Raw genomic sequence first — 22,499 nt, forward strand, 5'->3', positions numbered from 1 at the left:
CTGTTGTTCCTGGGGAGCTGTTCCCACCCCAGGACGATAGGTTGCAGCAGTGGAGTCGAAGTTTGGGTGCTTTACCCCAGCAGCCTATCAGGAGGGTTTCTCCTCGCTGTGCATGCTGGGGGAGGGTATTTATGAGACAGACACCATTGGTCTGGGTTCTTCTTCTTCTTCCAGTGTGGCACCCACCTTTAGAGTGACTGCATCACGGCGCCCCGGCGAAATGGCCTCCCAGGCCGGGGTGCACGTGCCACGCGGCATTCCTGGTTCCAGGACCATGTTGGTCCGGAACATTTAAAGCTGTGGCGGGGCCCCAGTAATCGACTGGGTCCCCAATCCTGAGAAGATCCCAAGCGTGTTCCCAGTGAGAGGAAGCTGTTCGGTGGGGAGTCCATTTGAGGAGAGCCAAGAGAGGCTGGCAATCCAATAGGGTCTCGAAAATCCACCGGGGTATAAGGGAACCGATTACTGAAAGGTTGGACGTTGGTCACCTGTCAGTCGGTAACCTGCAAACTACCTGAAGGAGATCCAGGCCAAAGTCTATCAAGGAGGATTTCCTACGCTACCTCAATCCTAAGGAGGGTTTGTGGCAGAGACTTTTCCTCTAAGTTCCGAGTGATACTCTGGCTGCCAGGTCAGTAAGAGAGGCCTGTCCAGGTACGCTATGCCCATTCCGGCTGGATTGGAGAAGAATACTTAGTGTTGTTGGAAGCAGGACTGTTTCCCTATTGCTACGCCTGAATCTGCTATTTCTCCTTCTACTTCAACTCTTCTATCACCACAAAATGTTATTGTTTTCACCCGGCTGGGTAATAAAGAGCACAGAAAAAGACACCTGTCAAGGACATTCTGTTAATGCTACATTCACCATACACCCTTATATGGCGGAGGAGCCATGAGGGGGTAGTGCTACAGGGGTGTATGTGTATGTGTAGGCGAGGTCTACTGAGCCTATGCACATGGGGTAACACTCACACAAAGCATGCTCATCAATGCCCTGCGGTCATATGAAGAATCTAACATTAAGACAGTTCCCAGTCTTATGCCGCGTACACACGACCGATGTGAAAAATTTCATTTTTTTTAATGTCATTAAAAACGATCGTGTGTGGGCTCCAGAGCATTTTTCGCCACGTTAAAAATGGGCATTAAAAATTTGGAACATGCTCTAAATTATCACGTCGTTTTTAACGTTGTCGTTTTTAACGTTGTAAAAAATGGTCGTGTGTGGGTTTTAACCACGTGAAAATAACGCGCATGCTCAGAAGATATTATGAGACGGAAGCGATTGTTCTGGTAAAACCAGCGTTCGTTATGGAGATAGCACATTCATCACGCTGTAACAGACTGAAAAGCGCAAATCGTCTCTCACCAGAGTTTTACTAACGCAAAAGCAGCCCCAAGGGTGGCACCATCCGAATGGTACTTCCCCTTTATAGTCCCGTCGTACGTGTTGTACGTCACCGCGCTTTACTAGAGCATTTTTTTTCACGATCGTGTGTAGGCAAGGCCGGCTTAACAATAATCGGGTTGAAAAAAACGTTGTTTTTTCTAGACCATTAAAAATGGTCATGTGTACGCGCCATTAGAGATGAGCCTTCAAACATAAACATAAATAAAAAATAATATCATACAATCCCATATACACAATCCTATACCCACAGTTGATCCAGAGGAAGGCAAAAAAAAACAGCAAAGCATAAACCAATTTGCTACAGCAGGGGAAGAAATTGCTTCCTGATCCCCGAGAGGCAATCAGATTTTCCCTGGATCAACTTTACCCAAAAATGTCAGTATCCAATTATATTCTGTACATTTAGGAAATAATCCAGGCCTTTCTTAAAGTAAACTACTGAGCTGGCCAGAACCACCTCTGGAGGGAGTCTATTCCACATTTTCACAGCTCTTACTGTGAAGAAACCTTTACTTTTGAGATTAAAGTGGAGTTCCACCCAAGAAAAAAAATTTTTCCCAAAAATCATAAAAAAATGTGAAAAAAAATGTGAAAAAAAAAATTTATACTCACCCGAAATACCTGTTGCTATGCGGAAGTTCGTAATCTGCCTCTTCCGTAACCGCGGTTTATCTCCTTCTTCATCTTCTTCTAGTGAATGGGGCACGCTGCTTTCTGGGAACTGTGTGTGTTCTCAGAGAGCAGCCACCCATTCACAAGTTGGCGCGAGACTCGCGCATGCGCAGTAGGAAATGGGCAGTGAAGCCGTAAGGCTTTACTGCCTGTTTTCCCTAGTGTGAATGACGGCGCGGGACCAGCATCGTGGGGGCCATCAGCGCGGGCAAGTAGGACAGGTAAGTGTCCTTATTAAAAGTCAGCAGCTACACTGTTAGTAGCTGCTGACTTTTAAAAAAATTAATTTGCGGGTGGAATCCCGCTTTAAATCTCTGTGATGACCGTAAAGTGAATAACTCAACACCAAGTTCACTATATGGACCCCTTATATATTTGTACATGTTGATCTTATCCCCCCTTTATCTCCTCTTCTCAAGAGAGAATAAATTCAGTTCCCCTAATCCAGGCTTCACTAAATGGCAGTCCGTGGTCCGGCCCCAGTGGCCATTCTAGGGTGCAATAAGGTGACAAAACACGAAACTTTACAACCCCTTTAAGGTGACTGAGTCATACTTGCTGAGGTATATTTCTTATTAGAACCAAAAAAGCTGGTTGGACAAGTTGTGTAGGGTCTTTTAATTTTACAGGACAAGTCCAGTTGAAAGTGACTAACTATTCTCTACCATGATCTGTAAAAAAAAAAAAAAAAATGTTTGATTTGATTTTTTTCCAATGTATTCATCATTTCTTAGATTGTTGAGTGCAAATGTCGTCAGATACTGTAACTAATGAACATGGAAAACTTTGTGTTGAGTAATTTTCTCAGTAGTAAAAATCGCTCTTATCGGTGTGTCTTGAGATTGTGTCAGATGTTTGTTGAGATTGCATTGCAGTGGGGATGTGGGCTATATAAACCTTCCCTTCCCAAATTTTTCAAAAAGGGAAGTATCTGTACCGATGAAAACATGAAACTGTTCCTCCTGCTTCTTTCCGCAACGTCCTTCCTTCTCTGTGAAGGTAAGAGAAATTACAACATTTAAAAGCTTATAAAGAAAACATGCTGAGAAAATGTTTATCATTGTAAATTAGGCCAAACAAAAAGGTGCAATAAAGCCTTGCAACCCATCACATTGGGGTTGATGTACTAAAAGTGGAGAGTTCAAAATCTGGAGCAGCTGTGTATGGTAGCCAGGCTCTAACTTTAACTTGTTTAATTTAAGCTTTGGCCAAAAAAAAAACTTGGAAGCTGATTGGTTTCTTTGTAGAGCTTCACCAGATTTTGCATGCTCCAGCTTTATTAAGTCAACCCTATCAGGTGAGAGCAGCCAGAACACAGCGATGATTGCTGATTGGTTGCTTTAGGTTTTTGCATGTGGCCATTACTTCTCTCTGTAAATAAAATTGAAGTCTAAAAAAATGCTTGCATTTCCTGACTGGTCTATCAGTAGCATGGGTTTCCAGGCCCAAGAAGGAGTCGTCTATAAATGTCCCAGATAAAGTTGTTGCAATGACAAAACTGTGGTGCACTTATTTTTAAATGACACCCATGCACAGGAAGTTTAGAGAACAGTGTATCCATTATAGAAAGGGATATGTGACCTTAAAGATTTTAATTATGAGTATATTTCTGATGAACTTTTTTACTTATCTGACTGCTAACCAGCAAAAATGATGCAGGATGATTATTAATTGTTTAAAAAATGCCATCTGGAAAGTTTGAAATATTTTATTATTTAAACATGATTTTATTGATAATAAACTGTTGGTAATAGATATGTGACCGCCCCTGATACCCTATACCACCACTGCGAATATGAAAAATAAAAACAGTGAAAAAAGCCGCCACTTAGTGAAAATAAAGCATATACCGGTATGTGGAATTAAACTTTTTTAAACAAAAGATGTATAAACAGGAAAAATAGTGTCTCTTAACCACTTGAGATCCGCACTATAGACGAAAGACATCCACAGCGCGGCTCTCAAGTGCCGGGTGGACATCCCTGGGCGTCCTGTTGTTTACATTCCCCGTGCGTGCCGCTAGGGGCGCGCAGCGGGGAAACACTGTGCCCGGTGCATCGCTGGGAAGCCGATGAGCGTGCCTGGCGGCCGCGATGTATCGGCGGTGACAGCAGGGACGTGGAGCTCTGTGTGCAAACACAGAGCTCCACGTCCTGTCAGGGAGAGAGGAGACCAATCTGTATCCCTTGTACATAGGGACACAGCATCGGTCACCTCCCCCAGTCAGTCCCCTCCCCCCACACACCCCTTCCTCACCCCCTAGTGTTAACCCCTTCACTGCCAGTCACAGTTATACAGTAATTAGTGCATTTTTTATAGCACTGTTGCTGTATAAATGTGAATGGTCCCAAAATTGTGTCAAAAGTATCCGATACGTCCGCCGCAATATCGCAGGCCTGACAAAAAAATCGCAGATCACCGCCATTACTAGTAAAAAAAATAAAAAAATTTAAATCATAAATCTATCCCCTATTTTGTAGGCGCTATAACTTTTGCGCAAACCAATCAATATACGCTTATTGAGATTTTTTTAACAAAAGTTTGTAGAAGAATACGTATCGGCCTAAACTGAGGGAAATTTTTATTTAAAAAAAAAAAATATTGGGATATTATTATAACAAAAAGTAAAAAATATTGTGTTTTTTTTCAATTTTTTTTGTCTTTTTTTGTTTATAGCGCAAAAAATAAAAATCGCAGAGATGATCAAATACCACCAAAAAAAAGCTCTATTTGTGGGAAAAAATTATAAAAATATAATTTGGGTACAGTTTTGTATGACCGCGCAATTGTCATTCAAAATGCGTCAGTGCTGAAAGCTGAAAATTGGTCTGGGCACAAGGGGGCTTAAGTGCCCAGTAATGAAGTGGTTAAACAATGCAGTATACAGCAAAAACTGTGAATGATAACAATTAGGGTTGTCCCGATACCACTTTTTTAGGACCGAGTACAAGTACCGATACTTTTTTTCAAGTAGTCGCCGATACCGAATACCGATACTTTTTTTTAATGTCATGTGACCGTTTTCAAACCACAATACAGACCAAAGATATTTTCTTTAGAATTATGAAGAACTGGTACATCATGGTGTGGGTCTGTTTTTTAGCATACGGTACTGGAAAACTACATATCATTGAAGGAGTGATCACTGTCGGTGCAGCTCATCGGTGCCAGTGCCCAAAAGTGCAGCTAGCCAGTGCCACCTATCAGTGCAGATCAGTGCCCATTAGTGCATCAGTGCAGGGAGGCAGCTTATTAGTGCATCTCATCAGTGCCACCCAATCAATGCCAGTGCCACCTATCAGTGCCATCCATTTATGAGTGCCATTCATTCAATGCCAGTGCCACCTATCAGTGCCATCCAATGGTGCCATCCAATTTGTGTGCGATGTCACAAAAAAAAAAAAAAAAAAGTATTCTATTTTGGTATCGGGAGTATTTGCGCGAGTACGAGTACTAGCGCAAATACTCGGTATCGGTCCCGATACCGATACTGGTATCGGTATCTGGACAACCCTAATAACAATGATAAATGTATAAAACGTGGATATTAAAAAATATCACCCAGTGACATGTGATAAATCAATAGTCCATAAAGCAAAAAAACTTTTGTGAAGTATTTCAATGCTTCATCTTCTTAAATCTTCCACCACACCAACGTGCAAGTGACTCTTCTACCTTTGAAATCGCACTCACCAACTTGCAATGCCTCCCACTTTCATGTTTGGCTCAGATGCCTTTTAACCACTTAAGACCCGGACCATTATGCAGGTAAAGGACCTTGCCCCTTTTTGCGATCCGGCACTGCGTCGCTTTAACTGACAATTGCGCGGTCATGCGACGTGGCTCCCAAACAAAATTGACGTCCTTTTTTCCCCCACAAATAGAGCTTTCTTTTGGTGGCATTTGATCCCCTCTGCCGTTTTTATTTTTTGCGCTATAAACAAAAATAGAGCGTACATTTTAAAAAAAATGCAATAGTTTTTACTTTTTGCTATAATAAATATCCCCCAAAAATATATATAAAAAACATATTTTTCCCTCAGTTTAGGCCGATATGTATTCTTCTACATATTTTTGGTAAAAAAAAAATCGCAATAAGCGTTTATTGATTGGTTTGCGCAAAAGTTATAGCGTTTACAAAATAGGGGATAGTTTTATGGCATTTTTATTAATATTTTTTTTTTACTAGTAATGGTGGCGATCAGTGATTTTTTTCGTGACTGTGACATTATGGCGGACACATCGGACATTTTTGACACTTTTTTGGGGCCATTGTCATTTTTACAGCGAAAAGTGCTATAAAAATGCACTGGTTACTGTGAAAATGACACTGGCAGTGAAGGGGTTAACCTGTAGCGGGCGCTGAAGGGGTTAAGTGTTTCTTAGGGAGTGTTTACTACTGTGTGGGGGCGTGGCTTTGCATGTGACGCCACTGATCGTCGTTCCCTATGACAGGAAACAGACGATTAGTGGCAGTCACCCTAGGAAGAACGGGGAAAGGTGTGTTTACACTTACCTCTCCCCGTTCTTCAGTTTTGTGACCCGATCGCGGGATGCAGTCACGGAGCACAGGACCAGGTCGGCAGCGTGCTTGCGACTCACGGCTGGGCTCTTAAAGGCAATGTACAGGTACGTGCTTGTGCCCAGCCAGGGATGGACTGGCCATTGGGACTACAGGGAGTTTCCTGGTGGGCTGATGGCTCAGTGGGTCGGCTTCAGTGACAGCAGCATGGGAGTTTCTCACTTCTGCCTAATCTTGTCCCATAAGGGGGGGCACCAAACTGATTCTTTGCCCCGGGAGAAATAATGTCTAGCTTCCCAACTAATACTGCCTATAAGAGTACCAGTACCAGCCGTTCTACTCTATTACAGTAAAACGGCTAGTGGCTAGTGAAGGGGGAGAGGAGGCTTGGGTGGCCGGGATTTGTCCGGCCTCTGTGGGAGAGACCTGTCAAAGTGGGCCAGTCTGGATGAAGTCAAGGGCCAAATTTTTATCCCAGTCCAGCCCTGTGCCCAGCCGTGCCATTCTGCAAACGTATATCGGCGTAAAGGGGTCCTTAATAGGTTAAACCTCACAATGGGTTAAAACGATCATCCAATATTCAACCGTGCTTTACACAGGATCTTCCTCATGTATTCTCTGTCACTCCTCAGCCTCATGCCATTGCTGACAGCAGGAAGGATTGTCTGGGACTCCCACTCTCCAGCCTAGATCTGATTGAAGTACCAGAAATTAAATGGAAAAATAATTGTGCAACTTGTTCCACCAAGTTTGGGGAAGAGAAGAGAAAGTTAGTAACTTGCACCTGAGCGTGTCTCCTTGTAAGATCTTCTACAATCCTTCCTGCTGTGAGCAATGGTATGAGGCTGAGGAGTGACAGAGAATACATGAGGAAGATCCTGTGTAAAGCACGGTTGGATATTGGATGATCTTTTTAACCCATTGTGAGGTTTAAAAGGCATCTGAGCCAAACACGAAAGTGGGAGGCATTGCAAGTTGGTGAGTGTGATTTCAAAGGGAGAAGAGTAACTTGCACGTTGGTGTGGTGGAAGATTTAAGAAGATTGAGCATTGAAATACTTCACAAAAGTTTTTTTGCTTTATGGACTATTGATTTATCACATGTCACTGGGTGATATTTTTTAATATCCACGTTTTATACATTTATCATTGTTATCATTCACAGTTTTTGCTGTACACTGCATTGTCTAAGCGCCACTATTTTTGCTGTCTTTTGTTTAAAAAGGTTTAATTCCACATATATGATTTTATTGATGTTGACAATTAAATTAAAATAACTTTTTCAGAAATGTATAGTTATTTTTTAACCACTTCAATACCCGCCCATAGTCATTTGACGTCCACAGATGGGATCTTCCATCCTGGGTGGACGTCATATGACGTCCTGGGCTTTGTGGGGGGATATCTGAATGATGCCTGCAGCTAGAGGCATCATTCAGATATCAAAAATATAAAAAGGGGAACTATTGCGCTACTGGGAGTAGTGAGCGTGAAAATAAGTGAAGCTGATATCAGTGGCATGGAAGCAGCTATATCTAAAAGTGTTCACTGTACACAAAACGAGAGTTAAAAAATAATAATAATAATGACAAGCGCTAACCACTATATGGATCACTGCTAATAAGTAGTGACTGGTGATGAATACAACATAAATAGTGACATAACGTAGATGAATCAACTATGTAATAATCTGCAATAATGTGCAACACAGAAAAGTGCAATAAAATGCAACACAAAAATGAAAAAAAGGAACTCAAACGGCTCAAAAGAGCCTGAAAATAAATGGGTGTAATAGCCAATTTTGGAAAAAAGTCTTATAGCTGAAAATGACGGCAAAACAAATGAAGATCTTCAAAATAGAGCTGCAGGCAATCATGAAATGTAGACAGCATCCATAACCAGTCTCCCAGAACTCTCACCTTAATACGATGTAATGTGGGCACGTGACACCATCACATCCGGAAGCCACCAGATACACGTAAGACGGCGCGTCCCAATCACATGCCTGTACCATTTTATTCTATGTAAGAGTCCAACTTTTAGTCATTAAAGTACCCCCCTGATTTCAACGTACTTCACCATTGGAAGCATCTTTCTTTCCCCCTCTTCTCTCTACCCCCTTACCTTTGAAAGCATATACCATCAGCTTAGACCCGCTGTTTATCCCTGGGAATTGGAATCCATGAGAGAGTCAAGGGACCAATTAAGAAGATACCTAAGAGGAATACCCAGATGAGAGTCCATACCTGTGATATATGCCCACATTACATCGTATTAAGGTGAGAGTTCTGGGAGACTGGTTATGGATGCTGTCTACATTTCATGATTGCCTGCAGCCCTATTTTGAAGATCTTCATTTGGTTTACCGTCATTTTCAGCTATAAGACTTTTTTTCCAAAATTGGCTATTACACCCATTTATTTTCAGGCTCTTTTGAGCCGTTTGAGTTCCTTTTTTTCATTTTTGTGTTGCATTTTATTGCACTTTTCTGTGTTGCACATTATTGCATATTATTACATAGTTGATTCATCTATGTTATGTCACTATTTATGTTGTATTCATCACCAGTCACTACTTATTCGCAGTGATCCATATAGTGGTTAGCGCTTGTCATTATTATTATTTTTTATCATTCAGATATCATTCGTTAGTGCTGGCGATTCTGTGCAACATAAGAATGATCATAGCTGCGGTTCCGCCGCTTGATCGTTCTTATAGGCGGCGGGAGGGGACATCCCCCCCTCCCGCCGCCATCTGGTGCTTCTTCTCCGGGCTCTCCCCTGCCATCAGGGGGCCCGGAGAAAGAATCGTCCGGCGCAGGCAGGAAGCATAGAGATGACTGGTGACCAGATGGTCATCTCTATGACCGTCGGAGGCCCGGGCACGATGTCATGACGTCACGCCTGGGTAGCCGTAAGTAAACAAAGCCGCGTTTGAGGCTAGTAAGCAACACTAATCATGAGATCAGTGACATTTTTTTCACCGATCTCATGCTTTCCAGCCTGGAGGAGAGATGCGGGGTCTTATTGACCCCCCATCTCTCCATAAAGAGGACCTGTCACACACATTTCCTATTACAAGGGATGTTTACATTCCTTGTAATATCAATAAAAGTGAAAAAAATAAATAAAGAAAAAGTGTTAAAAAATAAATAAATAAGTAAAAAAAAAAGAATAAAAAAAAAATTAAAACGCCCCTGTCCCCGGTAGCTTGCGCGCAGAAGCGAACGCACATGTAAGTCCCGCCGACATATGTAAATGCCGTTTAAACCACATATGTGAGGTATCGCCGCGTGCGTTAGAGTACCAGTAACAATTCTAGCACTAGATCTTCTCTTTCTTTCTCTTTCTAAAAAATGTCAAAGCGCTGCCTATGGAGATTTTTAACTACCGAAGTTTGGCGCCATTCCATGAGTGTGCGCAATTTTAAAGCGTGACATGTTAGGTATCTATTTACTTGGTGTAACATAATCTTTCATATTTTACAAAAAGATTGGGCTAACTTTACTGTTTTGTTATTTTTTTAATTCATGAAACAATTTTTTTCCAAAAAAAAGGTGTTTGAAAAATTATTGCGCAAATACCGTGCAAAAAAAAAATGTTGCAATGACCGTCGTATTATTCCCTAGGGTGTCTGCTAAAAAAACATATATAATGTTTGGGGGTTCTGCGTAATTTTCTAGCAAAAGAATGATGATTTGTACATTTAGGAGAGAAGTGCCAGAATAGGCCCGGTATTGAGGTGGGTATAAAAGCCCGGTATTGAAGTGGTTAAGGGACAAAAAAGCACAAGGGTAATAAAGAAGCAAAATCCGCTTGTGACTTATCTGTGGAATACAATTGTAATGTAATTTTAATCTTTTAAATGCTTTTATTTCTAGGCATTGTATTTTTAAGGATTTGGATTCCCTTACATGTCTTTTTCAAATGGTTGTAAAGCCTCAAGGTTTTTCACCTTAATGCATTCTATGCATTAAAGGGGTTGTAAAGGTAAAACATGTTTCCCCTAAATAGCTTCCTTTACCTTAGTGCAGTCCTCCTTCACTTACCTCATTCTTGGATTTTTCTTTTAAATGTCCTTATTTCTTCTGAGAAATCCTCACTTCCTGTTCTTCTGTCTGTAACTCCACACAGTAATGCAAGGCTTTCTACCTGGTGTAGAGCGTCGTGCTTGCTCCCTCCCTTGAGGGGGGAGGGGCGAGCAGGAGTGTCAGGATGCTCTCTATGTTGCAGATAGAGAAAGGTGCTGTTAGTGGGCATCCTGACTCTCCTGCTCGCCCCCTCCCCCCTCAAGGGAGGGGGCGAGCACGACACTCCACACCAGGGAGAAAGCCTTGGATTACTGTGTGGAGTTACAGACAGAAGAACAGGAAGTGAGGATTTCTCAGAAGAAAGAAGGACATTTAAAAGCAAAATCGAAGGATAAGGTAAGTGAAGGAGGACTGCACTAAGGTAAAGGAAGCTATTTAGGGAAAACAAAATTACCTTTACAACCCCTTTAAGTTGAAAAACCTTTTTTGCTGCAACGCCCCCCTTTTACTTATCTGCACCGATCCGGTCGAGCGGTGAGCACAAGCCCAGCGGTTTCAGCCACTGTCTCTATCATCATTGGACAGATTGATAGCAGCGGGATTTTTTTTGCCAAAAATATGTATCGGCCTAAACTGAGGAAGACATGTTTTTTATACATTTTTGGGGGATATTTATTATAGCAAAAAGTAAAAAATATAGCTTTTTTTTCAAAATTGTCAGTCTTTTTTTGTTGAGGTGATGAAATACCACCAAAAAAACCTGTATTTTTGGGGGGGAAAAGGACGCAAATTTTGTTTGGGTACAGCGTCACACGACCGCGCAATTGTCAGTTAAAGCGACGCAGTGCCGTATAACAAAAAATGGCTCGGTCAGGAAGTGGGTAAATCCTTTCGGGGGTGAAGTGGTTAAACGAGGCTAGTTTACTAAAAGTTGAACGTTGCTTGTTCATCCTGATCAAACGGGGTTTATTACCGGTCGGGAGGCGAGGGACAATTCGAATCGGGCCATTCAGATGATTCAATGGGCACAGATGCAGGCGGACCATCCACCCTGTCTCCTCCTGTCCACTGACGCCGAAAAGGCATTTGACAGGGTGGATTGGATGTATCTGCAGGCTGTGTTGTCTAGATTGGGACTTGGACCGAAAATGCTTTCCTGGGTCTCCTCCATGTATAGTGGCCCAGAGGCCCGGGTCAAGGTAAATGGCACTCTCTCTGACTCTTTCCCTGTTAGGAATGGGACAAGACAGGGCTGCCCGCTGTCCCCCCCTTATTTTTGCCCTCACCCTAGAGCCTCTACTTAATAAGATACGTTCTAACCCTGATATCAAGGGCTTTTGTGTTGGCTCTCATGAACACAAGCTCTCTGCTTACGCGGACGATGTTCTCTTTTATGTAGCGAATCCCTTGCTTTCCCTCCCTAACATTATGATGGAACTGCGGGCTTTCGGAGCCCTCTCTAATTTCAAAATTAATTTTGCAAAGTCCGAAATCCTGTCGTTGAGTGTCCCACCGGACCTGCGTACACGGTTGCAATCCTCCTTCCCCTTTACATGGTGTGCTTCTCATATGAAATATTTGGGGGTTTACCTCACCCCCCTCTACTCCCAATTATACTCCAGTAACTACGCCCAATTGCTCTCCACCATCAAAATGGACCTACGTCGATGGGACAGGGAGGTGTTCTCATGGATGGGCCGAGTCGGTGTGTTAAAGATGAATGTGCTCCCCCGCATTTTGTTTTTCCTTCAAATGGTGCCTATTTCTCTACCTAGGTCTTTTTTCTCGAGCCTGAACAGTGCGTTTCTCCGCTACATTTGGCAGGGCCGAAGTCCCCGTCTGGCCCTCCGTATTCTGCAAAGGCCGAAGCGACTGGGGGGTTTGGGTGTCCCAGACGTTCGCAGGTATTATGAGGCTATTGCCCTTCAGAGAATCTTGGACTGGCACCATGGAGTGTCCTCTAAATTGTGGGTCCCCTTGGAGAAGTCCCTGGCAGGCCGTAACTTATCCCATGCCCCTTTGGCTTCCTCAGACACAGATAGGTTTATCGTCCCAGGTCTCCCTAACGTCAACTCACACCCTGAAATTGTGGGATGCTATGAATAAGACGGGGGGCCTTGCCCCCCCTTTCTCCCCTCTAGCGCCCCTGGGGGGTTTCCCCTGGTTTCGACCGGGGGAACACCCATCTTTTTTGCGCTCCTGGACAGCGGATGGCGAGCTGCGTTGCGGCAGGTTTTTTCAGGACCAGGGTTTGCTCTCCCTAGGGGAGCTTCGGGCTCAATATGGGGGATTCCCAATGGATAGCTGGAGACATGGACAGCTTAAGCATTTCGCACAGGGCCTGCCTCACGCCATACGCTCCCCTACATCCGCTACCCCTTTTGAGAGACTATGCATGTCCTCTTCCCCCGTCCCCCATGCAATATCCGTGCTTTATGGCTTGCTGCAGGACCGGGGTTCCCCTGGGAGGCCCGCTTATGTCCGGGAGTGGGAGAGAGACCTGCAACATACGTTTACTGACACCCAGCTCAACCAGTTGTACCGCCTCACCCATTCCAGTTCAGTGGATACTAAAATGCAGGAAAATGGGAACAAGGTTTTGACCAGATGGTACAGGGTTCCCACTAGGCTCAGGCAGATGTACCCTATGGCCTCGGACGCCTGTTGGAGGGAATGCGGTCATAGGGGCACCTTTTTACATATTTGGTGGGAATGCCCTAAGCTGCGTCCTTTCTGGCAGGATGTTAGATCTCAAATCAATTCCATTCTTGACGTAGACCTGCCAGATTCTCCTATGAGTTTCCTCCTGCATGTTCCTGCCATTCCCCTTGGCCTGTACCGGAAATCTATACTACCGCACCTCCTGAATGCGGCTAGGCGGTTAATCCCTATTTTCTGGAAAACCAGCCGAGTCCCGTCCTGTTTGGACTGGATTCGGCTGGTAAACAATGTTAGGTCAGCGGAGGAATGGATGGCAAGGTATAAAGATGAATATGATAAGTGGTACGGGGTTTGGGCTGCCTGGATACACTATGTGGGCGAGGGTGAGGGAAATGCTGCTACACCTTCCTCGGGAATTACTGAACGCGTGACTGTATCTGCAGATTGATTGTTCTGATGATCACACTTGAGTACGCTTTATTTTTATTTTTTATTGTTATGCTATTTTTTTTTGTTTTTTTTTCTCTTCCTCTTTTTTTTTACTTCATTGTTCCTGTTTTTTGTTTGCCTGTCTGAACCGGGGTGATTAGCCTACTTCTGGTCCTCTGCACCTTGCAGACTGACTAGGGACAATTTCATTTTGTTTTGGTTTATATGTATACTGGACCTTGTAATTGTAACCCCTTTTATTCAGCCTGTGGGGCTTCCATTTGGGCCCTTTGTTTTATCTCTTTGGTAATTCATACATGTAAGGTTGGACGGCATTGTATGTTTCTTTTTTGTCTCTTTATTTTTCTACTGTTGTACAATGGAAAAATGTTTCTTTTTTCTATTTGAATAAATAAAGATTATATAAAAAAAAAAAGTTGAACGTTGAATTTTTTGCATGTTAAATTGTGAAGATTCACTTCAATTAACCAAATCATGTGAAAAGTAAATCTCTATTTGCAGATTGGGTAAATATTCACACAATTTATTGTTTGAATAATCTCAACTGCTTTAGTAACTCAGACTGAAAAAAAAGGAGCATTTACTTTTCAACTTCATCTCCTTCAGTAATTGAACCCCATAGTTAGTATACATCTTATTTACTAAGCTAACTAAACATTCACTCTGCCAAGCCTCTACTCTGCCAAGACTCTAGTCACACTGTCTCATGCAAGTTAATGTCACAAGATTCTGCGGTTTTCTGTTTCTTCCTCCCTAACCTCTTGTCTCTTATCTTAGTATCTACCAACTGTGTTATTCAGTATTACCTCTCATGGCTCAATCAATGGGGAAAAAAAAATCATGAAATAACATGCCACAACTTCCTGTTCTGTGCTTTATTATGTGCTGTATTGAGCTGACATTTTCGGGGCCTTTTCACCCCATACCACAGCGCACCATTTAGTGTGTAGAGATGCAGTGCATTGGCAGGTCATTCATTTTAAATAGTCTACCAACACACAGTAACACATTCCTGCATGATTTATTTTCTGTGTAGAGCAGGGCCGTAGATAGTTTTTTGAGACTAGGCCAGAAGAGAAAGAGGGACATACCTGGACAGGACTGCAGCAGTTCATCCATGTGGGGGGCTAGCGGCTACACAGCACTCTACAAGAACTTTGCACCCAGGCAAAGCTCTCTCCCAAGCCCAATACATCAGTATAGAAGAGACAGTCATCCAATGCACAAACAAGTGTTATTAGCAAAGGGGCCCGATAGGAGTCCTGGTTGTATATGTGCACATATTCCCAGGTATGTACAGTATGTTGCAGCAAAGTCCAGTTGCAGGGGCCCCTAAGCATTTTGCAGCATGTATCTTTGTGTTGGAGACCTGGAGAAAAGATCTGCGGAGCTTCCTCAGATATCTGCCACACATACCGCTCTCAATTCAGAGCCTCTCAGTCAGATCTTATCCACCCTGAACTAGAATCTCTGGTCAAATCGCTATTTCAAACCTCTAAGGCCTTTATGCCCTCTCTTCATGATGGCCTGGAAGGTTTTCATATTAAATAGTGGACAGATGTACCATATATAGATGGGAAGAATTGGAGGACATATGGGAATACCCCTTCCTTCAGCTGATTGCTGTCAGAGATCTACTTATCCAATTTAAGTTATTACACAGAACCTTTTTGACACCCCAGAGATTAAATAAAATCTACCCTAGGGCTTATCCCCATTGCTGGAGATGTGCGGGTGACTCAGATGATTTTTAGTACATATTTTGGTCTTGCTCACAGATTCATACTGTACATTTTAGTCAAAGGTCACTTAATTTGTTTAGTTTCTGACCACAGTTTCAATCCCGAAAAAAAATAAAAAATAGTTTTTTTAGGAGTGGTTGGTCTTCCACAGAGCAAACAAGACCCTTTTACAATATGGGCCCAGATTCAAGAAGCAATTGCGCCTGCGTAACCATAGGTTACACAGCGCAATTGCTTACTTGCTCCGGCGTTACGAATGCTCCTGATTCAGGAACATCGTAACGCCGACTGCAGCCTAAAATCTGCGTGGCATAAGGCTCTTATGCCACGCAGATTTTAGGCTGCATTCTTGCGATGACCGCTAGGGGGCGCTCCCATTGTGCTCAGTGTATAGTATGCAAATTGCATACTAACACCGATTCACAATGTTGCGCGGGCCCTGCGTACGCAAGTTACGGAGTTTCCGTACGGCGTCTTTAGCGTAAGGCTGCCCCTTCTAATAGTAGGGGCAGCCAATGCTAAAGTATACACGCCGTTCCCGCGTCGTGAAATTTGAATTTCACGTCGTTTGCGTAAGTGATTCGTGAATGGCGCTGGACGCCATTCACGTTCACTTGGAAGCAAATGTTGTCCTTGCGACATCATTTGCCGCAATGCACGTCGGGAAAGTTTTCCGACGGAGCATGCGCTCTACGCTCGGTGCGGGAGCGCGCCTAATTTAAATGATTCCCGCCCCCTACGGGATAATTTACATTAGGCGCCCTTACACAGGGCAATTTTAAAGAGCGCACACGCAATTTACGGAGCTACTGCTCCGTGAATCGCGCGCAGCGCAGATAATTTGCGGGGGTGCAGGGCAAAAACGCTGCCCTGTGCCTCCGTAAAAAAGGGGCAAATCGTACCTGAATCTGGGCCAAGGTCTTTTTTCAGGCCAGAAAGGCCATTGTGTTAAAATGAAAATCACCCGAAGCTCCTTCTCTGAATTTCAGGAAAGCTTTAGTAAATTCTGTTATACCACCCTACAAGGTCATCTATACCTCTCATGGATGTCCTAGTAAATGCAATAAGGCGTGGGACTTTTTAAATAGACTCACTCACAGTTGATGTAGGATGAACCTTTAGATGTTTGTTGAGCCCAAAGGGACAACGATTAGGACCTATGTCCGGTAGTCCTTTTAACTAATGCTATAAAGGACAGTTGATAATAGTTATTCCCCATTCCTTCTCCTTTTTCTAGAAAATTAGAGAAGTATTCTGTCTGGTCTATTCTGATGCCTTAACTCTGCCATGTGGTACCAAGCTGAAGTTTAGTTACTGGGTTTTAAGTTTGTGATTTTTCTATTGTACATTTTTGAGCTTGGGTATGCCCAATTGGCTCTGTTTTGTATGTACCACCAAAATGCAAATAAAAAGAATCTTCACAAAAAAAGAAGATCAGCGGTCATGGTGAGATTCTTCAACTATTCTCCAACTAGCCTAAAAAGGAGCATCTTTCTGGCAGGAGCTGTGGTGTGGTATGGGATTTCAGAGTATCCTGTCTACTCTGCACGTTAGTCCCTCTTTAGTAGTTTCTAATCTGACATGCAACCAGATCTTTAACATAATGATCCAGAAGTGGTTGTCGGATGCCTAACCTGGCTCGAGTCTAGAATATGATGGTTATCAAGCCCCAAGCTAAAACTAACTATAGAAGCCCAGATCAGAAGAGACAGAGTTAACTAGAATAACAGGAACTGCATATACTGTAAACAGTATTACAATAAACAGGTTCACCTACTAATTAGGGATCGACCGATATAATTTTTCCGGTGCCGATATGACACCTCTCCTGCCGATAGCGCATATTTTTATTTTGCGATATTTTGTACATTTAGAAAAAAAACAATTTACACTGACATTTAAATTTTTTTTTGTTATTGCTGTCACAAGGAATGTAAACATCCCTTGTGACAGTAATAGGCATGTGAGATGTACTCATTATGGAGAGATCAGGGGTCTATAAGACCCTAAAAACCCTCCTCTGCACTTCAATATATTCAAACATCAAAATCTGTGCTTTTTCGAATACTTTATATTTTAAAACTGGCGCCTTTAAGATGCCAGTAATCCGGAAAGTGGCGGACATGCCAATTGGTTGCTCGGGCCTGTCAGTGGGATGGGAGAGCCCAGGCGAGCGGCAGAAGGCGGTAATAACAGTCAAGCGGCTGCTGAGCCGCATCGGTTGTTATTACAATAAAGCTGATCATGTTGAACGGACCTGTAACCATGATAATGTACATTAACCACTTAAGGACCAAGCCTCTTTCTGAGATTTGGTGTTTACAAGTCAAACTCCTGTTTGTGTGGAGTGAAGCCTGGGGTCCCGTACTGATAATCACTTGCATATAGAGGTGTATTGGAATCTCCAAAGTATATATATCATTTTAAACGCTAAGCTCTGGTCGCAAGTTGTAATGCGTCCATCCTTAGTAGCTCAACACCTTTCTTTATGTGACAGAGAGATGATGTAGAGATCCCCCAAACTCCTGTTTGTGTGGAGTGACACCTGGGGCCTAATACTGAGTTGTCACATAAAGAAGCGCATTGAAATCCTTGCTAACCGCAGTTTTGGATCACTCCGTTCACCAGTGCTGTTCCACAGCCTCTCCTCCTCTTTCTCTCTCCAGCTGCACTGCAGGGGGATTGGTCCTGGTATTGGTCCTAGTACATGTGCCGCGTCCATCTGCTGTCCGGGCCCTCCTGTATGCCCATTTTCCGCACAGTGCTACTGGATTTCCTCCTCTCCTCTCATGCCAGCAGCTGCCGCAGGCACACAGATGGATGTTTTAGGATGGAGAGGGGCTGGTCGATATGTAATGATTGTATGTAAACTGTATTTACTATGCTTCAATTTGTGATTGAGCAGGTCGTCTCAGATCACTTCCTATTCATTCATCTGTGCAACTGCTGTTGCAGAGAAAGGGCCTGATAAATGTCCTCAGTCACTTTTGGCCAGGGGGCCTGTGAGCTAAGCTGTATGGGGCCCTGTGATTTCTAAGGCCCCGTACACACGTCCGAGGAACTCAACGTGCCAAACACATCGAGTTCCTCGTCGAGTTCAGTGTTGAAGCCGCCGAGGATCTCGGCGGGCCGACTTTCCTCATTGAACAACGAGGAAATAGAGAACATGTTCTCTATTTGGCCCGACGAGTTCCTCGTCGGCTTCCTCGCTGAAAAGTGTACGCACGACCGAGTTTCTCGGCAGAATCCAGCTCCGAACGAGTTTCTGGCTGAATTCTGCCGAGAAACTCGGTCGTGTGTACGGGGCCTAAGGCCCCGTACACACGACCGAGTTTCTCTGCAGAATTCAGCCAGAAACTCGGTTCAGAGCTGAATTCTGCCGAGAAACCCGGCCGTGTGTACACTTTCGGCCGAGGAAGCCGACAGGACCTCGGCGAGGAAATAGAGAACATGTTCTCTATTTCCTCGTTGTTCAATGGCAAAAGTCTGGGATGTTCTGGTCTGGGATTTAACAGCATGGAAAGGAAACATGGCTGAGACTTTCTCTCTCACTTCCTCCTTCCAGGATATTTACCCAACAAATCCAGAGACCAGAAGTGCTATACACAATTAGCTCTGTGGCAATTAACACCTTCAGCCCCGGAAGAATTTACCCCCTTCCTGACCAGAGCACTTTTTGTGATTCAGCACTGCGTTGCTTTAACTGACAATTGCACGGTCGTGCGACATTGCACCCAAACAAAATTACACTGGCAGGGAAGGGGTTAACCCCTAGGGGCGAGGAACAGGTTAAGTGTGTCCTAGAGCGTGATTCTAACTGTGGGGCTGCTGGGCTATGAGTGACACTGCGCAGCCGTGCCATTCTGCCGACGTATATAGCTGTGCATTGGTCGGCAAGCGGTTGAACAAAAGCCACCGTATTTACAAATTCAGGCAGTAAAGGACAGCAGTTCCCTACTATTTGGGGGATCCTATTCCTAGGATTGTAGACCAAAAAACAGTACAGATTATTCTTTAGATATATTTGCAGAACAGAATATCATCCTGGATCATGGCAGTGTACGCAAGTAGGGTAACAAGATTGATACAAACAGCATGATACAGCCTGCATAAAAGTAAAAAAAAAAAAAAATCCAAACTGAGAAGAACAGTGTAGAAATATAAAGGGAGAGATTTACTAGAGCCTTGGCACCCATGCCCCGTACACAAGCTCAGGATTTCCAATGGGAAAAAGTCAGTCGGGAATCCTGATGGGAAAAAAAAGAGCTGGTTCTCTTTTTCTTTTTGCCGGCGGATTTGGCAGTTTTCCCTTTGAAAAAACTGAGAGGGAGCATACACACGGCCGGGATTCCCGGCCAAAAGCTCTTCTCGCAGTTTTCCCATCGGAAAACCCGGTCGTGTGCACAGTGCATCAGAATCTGGTGGACCTGTGCATGGTAGCCAATCAGCTTCTAATTTCAGCTCGATCGATTAAGCTTTGCCAATAAAACTTGGAAGCTGATTGGTTTCTATGCAGAGTTGCACCAGATTTTGCACTCCAGCTTTAGTAAATCAACACTAAAGTGTTGCAATTTTTTTATTTTTTTGCACTATAATGAAATGCAAACATTATGGCCCCTTTCACACTGGGGCGTCCACGGCACCAGCAGTAAATCGCTGCCATTTTTAGCGTCACTTTACCGTCGTATTTGCGGGGGGTATTTGGCCGCTAGCGGGGCACTTTTAACCCCCGCTAGCGGCCGGAAAAGGGTTAAATCACGCTGCAGCAGCGCTTTGCCGGCGTTATAGCCGCGGTGCCCATTCATTTCAATGGGCAGGAGAGGTGGAGGTGCGGTACACACACTGCTCCTTCACCGCTCCAAAGATACTGCTAGTAGGACTTTTTTTACTGTCCTGCTAGCGCACCGCTCCAGTGTAAAAGCCTTTGGGGCTTTCGCATTGGAGAGACAGCGGCTCTTTCAGGCGCTATTTTTAGTGTTATCGTACCTGCAAAGCACCCCAGTGTGAAAGGGGTCTAATGGGCACTCAGGAGTTACCCAGTCAAAAAATATGTGCACACTTTTATCTTTGGGAAGTATCTTTGTAAAATCTAGGTTTTAGGTATAATTGGTGTCAGCGCACCTTAACCAATGCAAATGTTCTTGCAGAGCACAGGATGTTACCTGACAAAAAGTTTAAATTGTGAGCCAGCTAAAGTATGAACAAATGGGTTTTAGTGTTAGTGATGCAAAAAAACTGTAACCCTAAAGAAATATTTGTGCAGAGCACAGGATGTTACCTGCCTAAATTATTTTACTGCTTTGCAATGATTAAAGAGTTGCAGAAAAATAATGTTTTTGGGGTGTTAGGTGTACTAAGTGTAATAAGGATAATACCTGGCCAAATAATTATTTGCACTGTTGAAACAGTTGCAGAGAAATTGGTTGTGCCAAATTAAAATTGTCAAATGTTTGCAGGGCACCGGTGGTTCAGGGGTCGATTCACCCAAAGAGGGCATTAAGGAGGAGGAGATGGAGTGGTCTACAATGTCACTATCACCATCAATAAAGAAACAGGGCAGCAAAGCTAGCTTCACTGAGGTGCCCCTTCCAGCATCCTTCCCAGATGTCAGGAAACTTACCAGTGGGCTGTGAATGATATATAACTTCCTTATCCATTCTTTCTGGACTACATATCTGTTGTTAGGTAAAAATAGAAACATTACCTTCCACATGATTGTGGAGGGCAGGGATGGTCTTATGGGTGAAGAAATTATGGCTGGGAATCTGACACAGTGGTACAAGAGAGGCTCGGAATTCATGAAAGAGTACTGAATCCACAAGCTGGAAAGGCAAGAGATATTAAGAGAGCAATTTTTCTAAGCTAGTATTTAGCTGCCAGACATGGGGAGGTTGGGGACATATTTCTTCTTACATTCCAGCAGCTGTGGTGATACAGTTGGTTTTGCAGGTTGGGTTGGCAAAATAAGAGCATGATTGCGCTTCGGCTGTATGGGCCACAGTTACTCTTTTCCCTGTCAGGAGCCTAACGCCCCGGGGGATCAGAGCTGGGTCCTTTTCGGAGGACCATTGACGATGCACCCGTCACAGTTTTTTTGTTTCACCTCTTTATGTGTGTGCACATTTTTCCTGCACCGTGGAGTTTTTGGGTTGTGTTTTGCACGCCACAGGCTTTTCAACAGAAAAACATGTGTTGAAAGGCTTCTCGGCCTTTTGGCTAAGATCAAGTGTAGTATCTGTTCTTATCAGTTGCCAGTAGGTGGTGCTATGCTGACCGTCCCTAGTACCAGGCGAGGGGGAAAGGGATGGCGGTCGGCGGACGCTAAGCCTGCTCACGTGGAGGTGGAAGCCTTCTGAATTGGACAGAGAGGCATGAGGTCGAAGCTGGAGGGCTGGGCCCCTGGCCTCTGGCCTGGATTTGGTGGTGCCTGCCCCAGTCAGTTGTTCGGGAGAGAACCCTTGCTCCTCTTTTCGCCGAATGTGATTAGGTGGGAAGGATGGGGGTTGTGGGTAGTAGCCTGCTGTGGTTGGCTCTCCCCGATCTCTTCTCCTACCTTCCTGGCTGGGAAGGGTGCTGCTGGTCCGGGCCAGGGGTTAGGGTTCCGTTGAAAAGCCTGTGGAGATAGTGCCCCTGGAGTGGCAGTCCAGGGGTGCCATACATTGCACGAGTGTTTGAAAGGGGCACTCATCGTGTGGCACCTTAGGTCACGATCTCCACAAACACCTTTTTTGACACCTGCTTCTAGGGCCGAGCCTTTTGGCTAGGACCAGAGGAATTTTTGTTCCTGCCTGGAGGGCCAGCCATCGTATTGCACGGTGGCCAATTCCACTCACCTCTCCCACCTTCCTTTTCCCCCCACTTCCTTTTTTATTTTACCGCCGTTTGTCACATTATGTCTTCTTTTTGTCGGTGCATTTGCACTTTATGTGTGATGAGTAGGGTGCTGGTCCTCGGGCCTGCTCTGAAAGTCTTGGGAGTGGGCGGACATGGCCTTCTGGCTTAGTTCGCCTGC

At 44.1% G+C, this 22,499-nt stretch overlaps 1 protein-coding gene and 1 pseudogene across 1 annotated transcript in view; both read left to right on the top strand.

Moving 5' to 3' along the window:
• Positions 1-2,984: 2,984 nt before the first annotated feature.
• The window catches only part of LOC120928325 (granzyme K-like), a 49,563-nt gene continuing 30,048 nt past the window's right edge, over positions 2,985-22,499 (top strand). Inside the window, exon 1 of the mRNA XM_040339423.1 lies at positions 2,985-3,082. Coding sequence (XP_040195357.1) covers positions 3,031-3,082 — 52 coding nt within the window. The 5' untranslated portion in view covers positions 2,985-3,030. The remainder of the gene's footprint in view (positions 3,083-22,499) is intronic.
• Positions 21,684-21,812, top strand: LOC120925225 (annotated as a pseudogene).

This window comes from Rana temporaria, chromosome 1 (genome assembly GCF_905171775.1).
Source record: "Rana temporaria chromosome 1, aRanTem1.1, whole genome shotgun sequence".
NCBI lineage: Eukaryota > Metazoa > Chordata > Amphibia > Anura > Ranidae > Rana > Rana temporaria.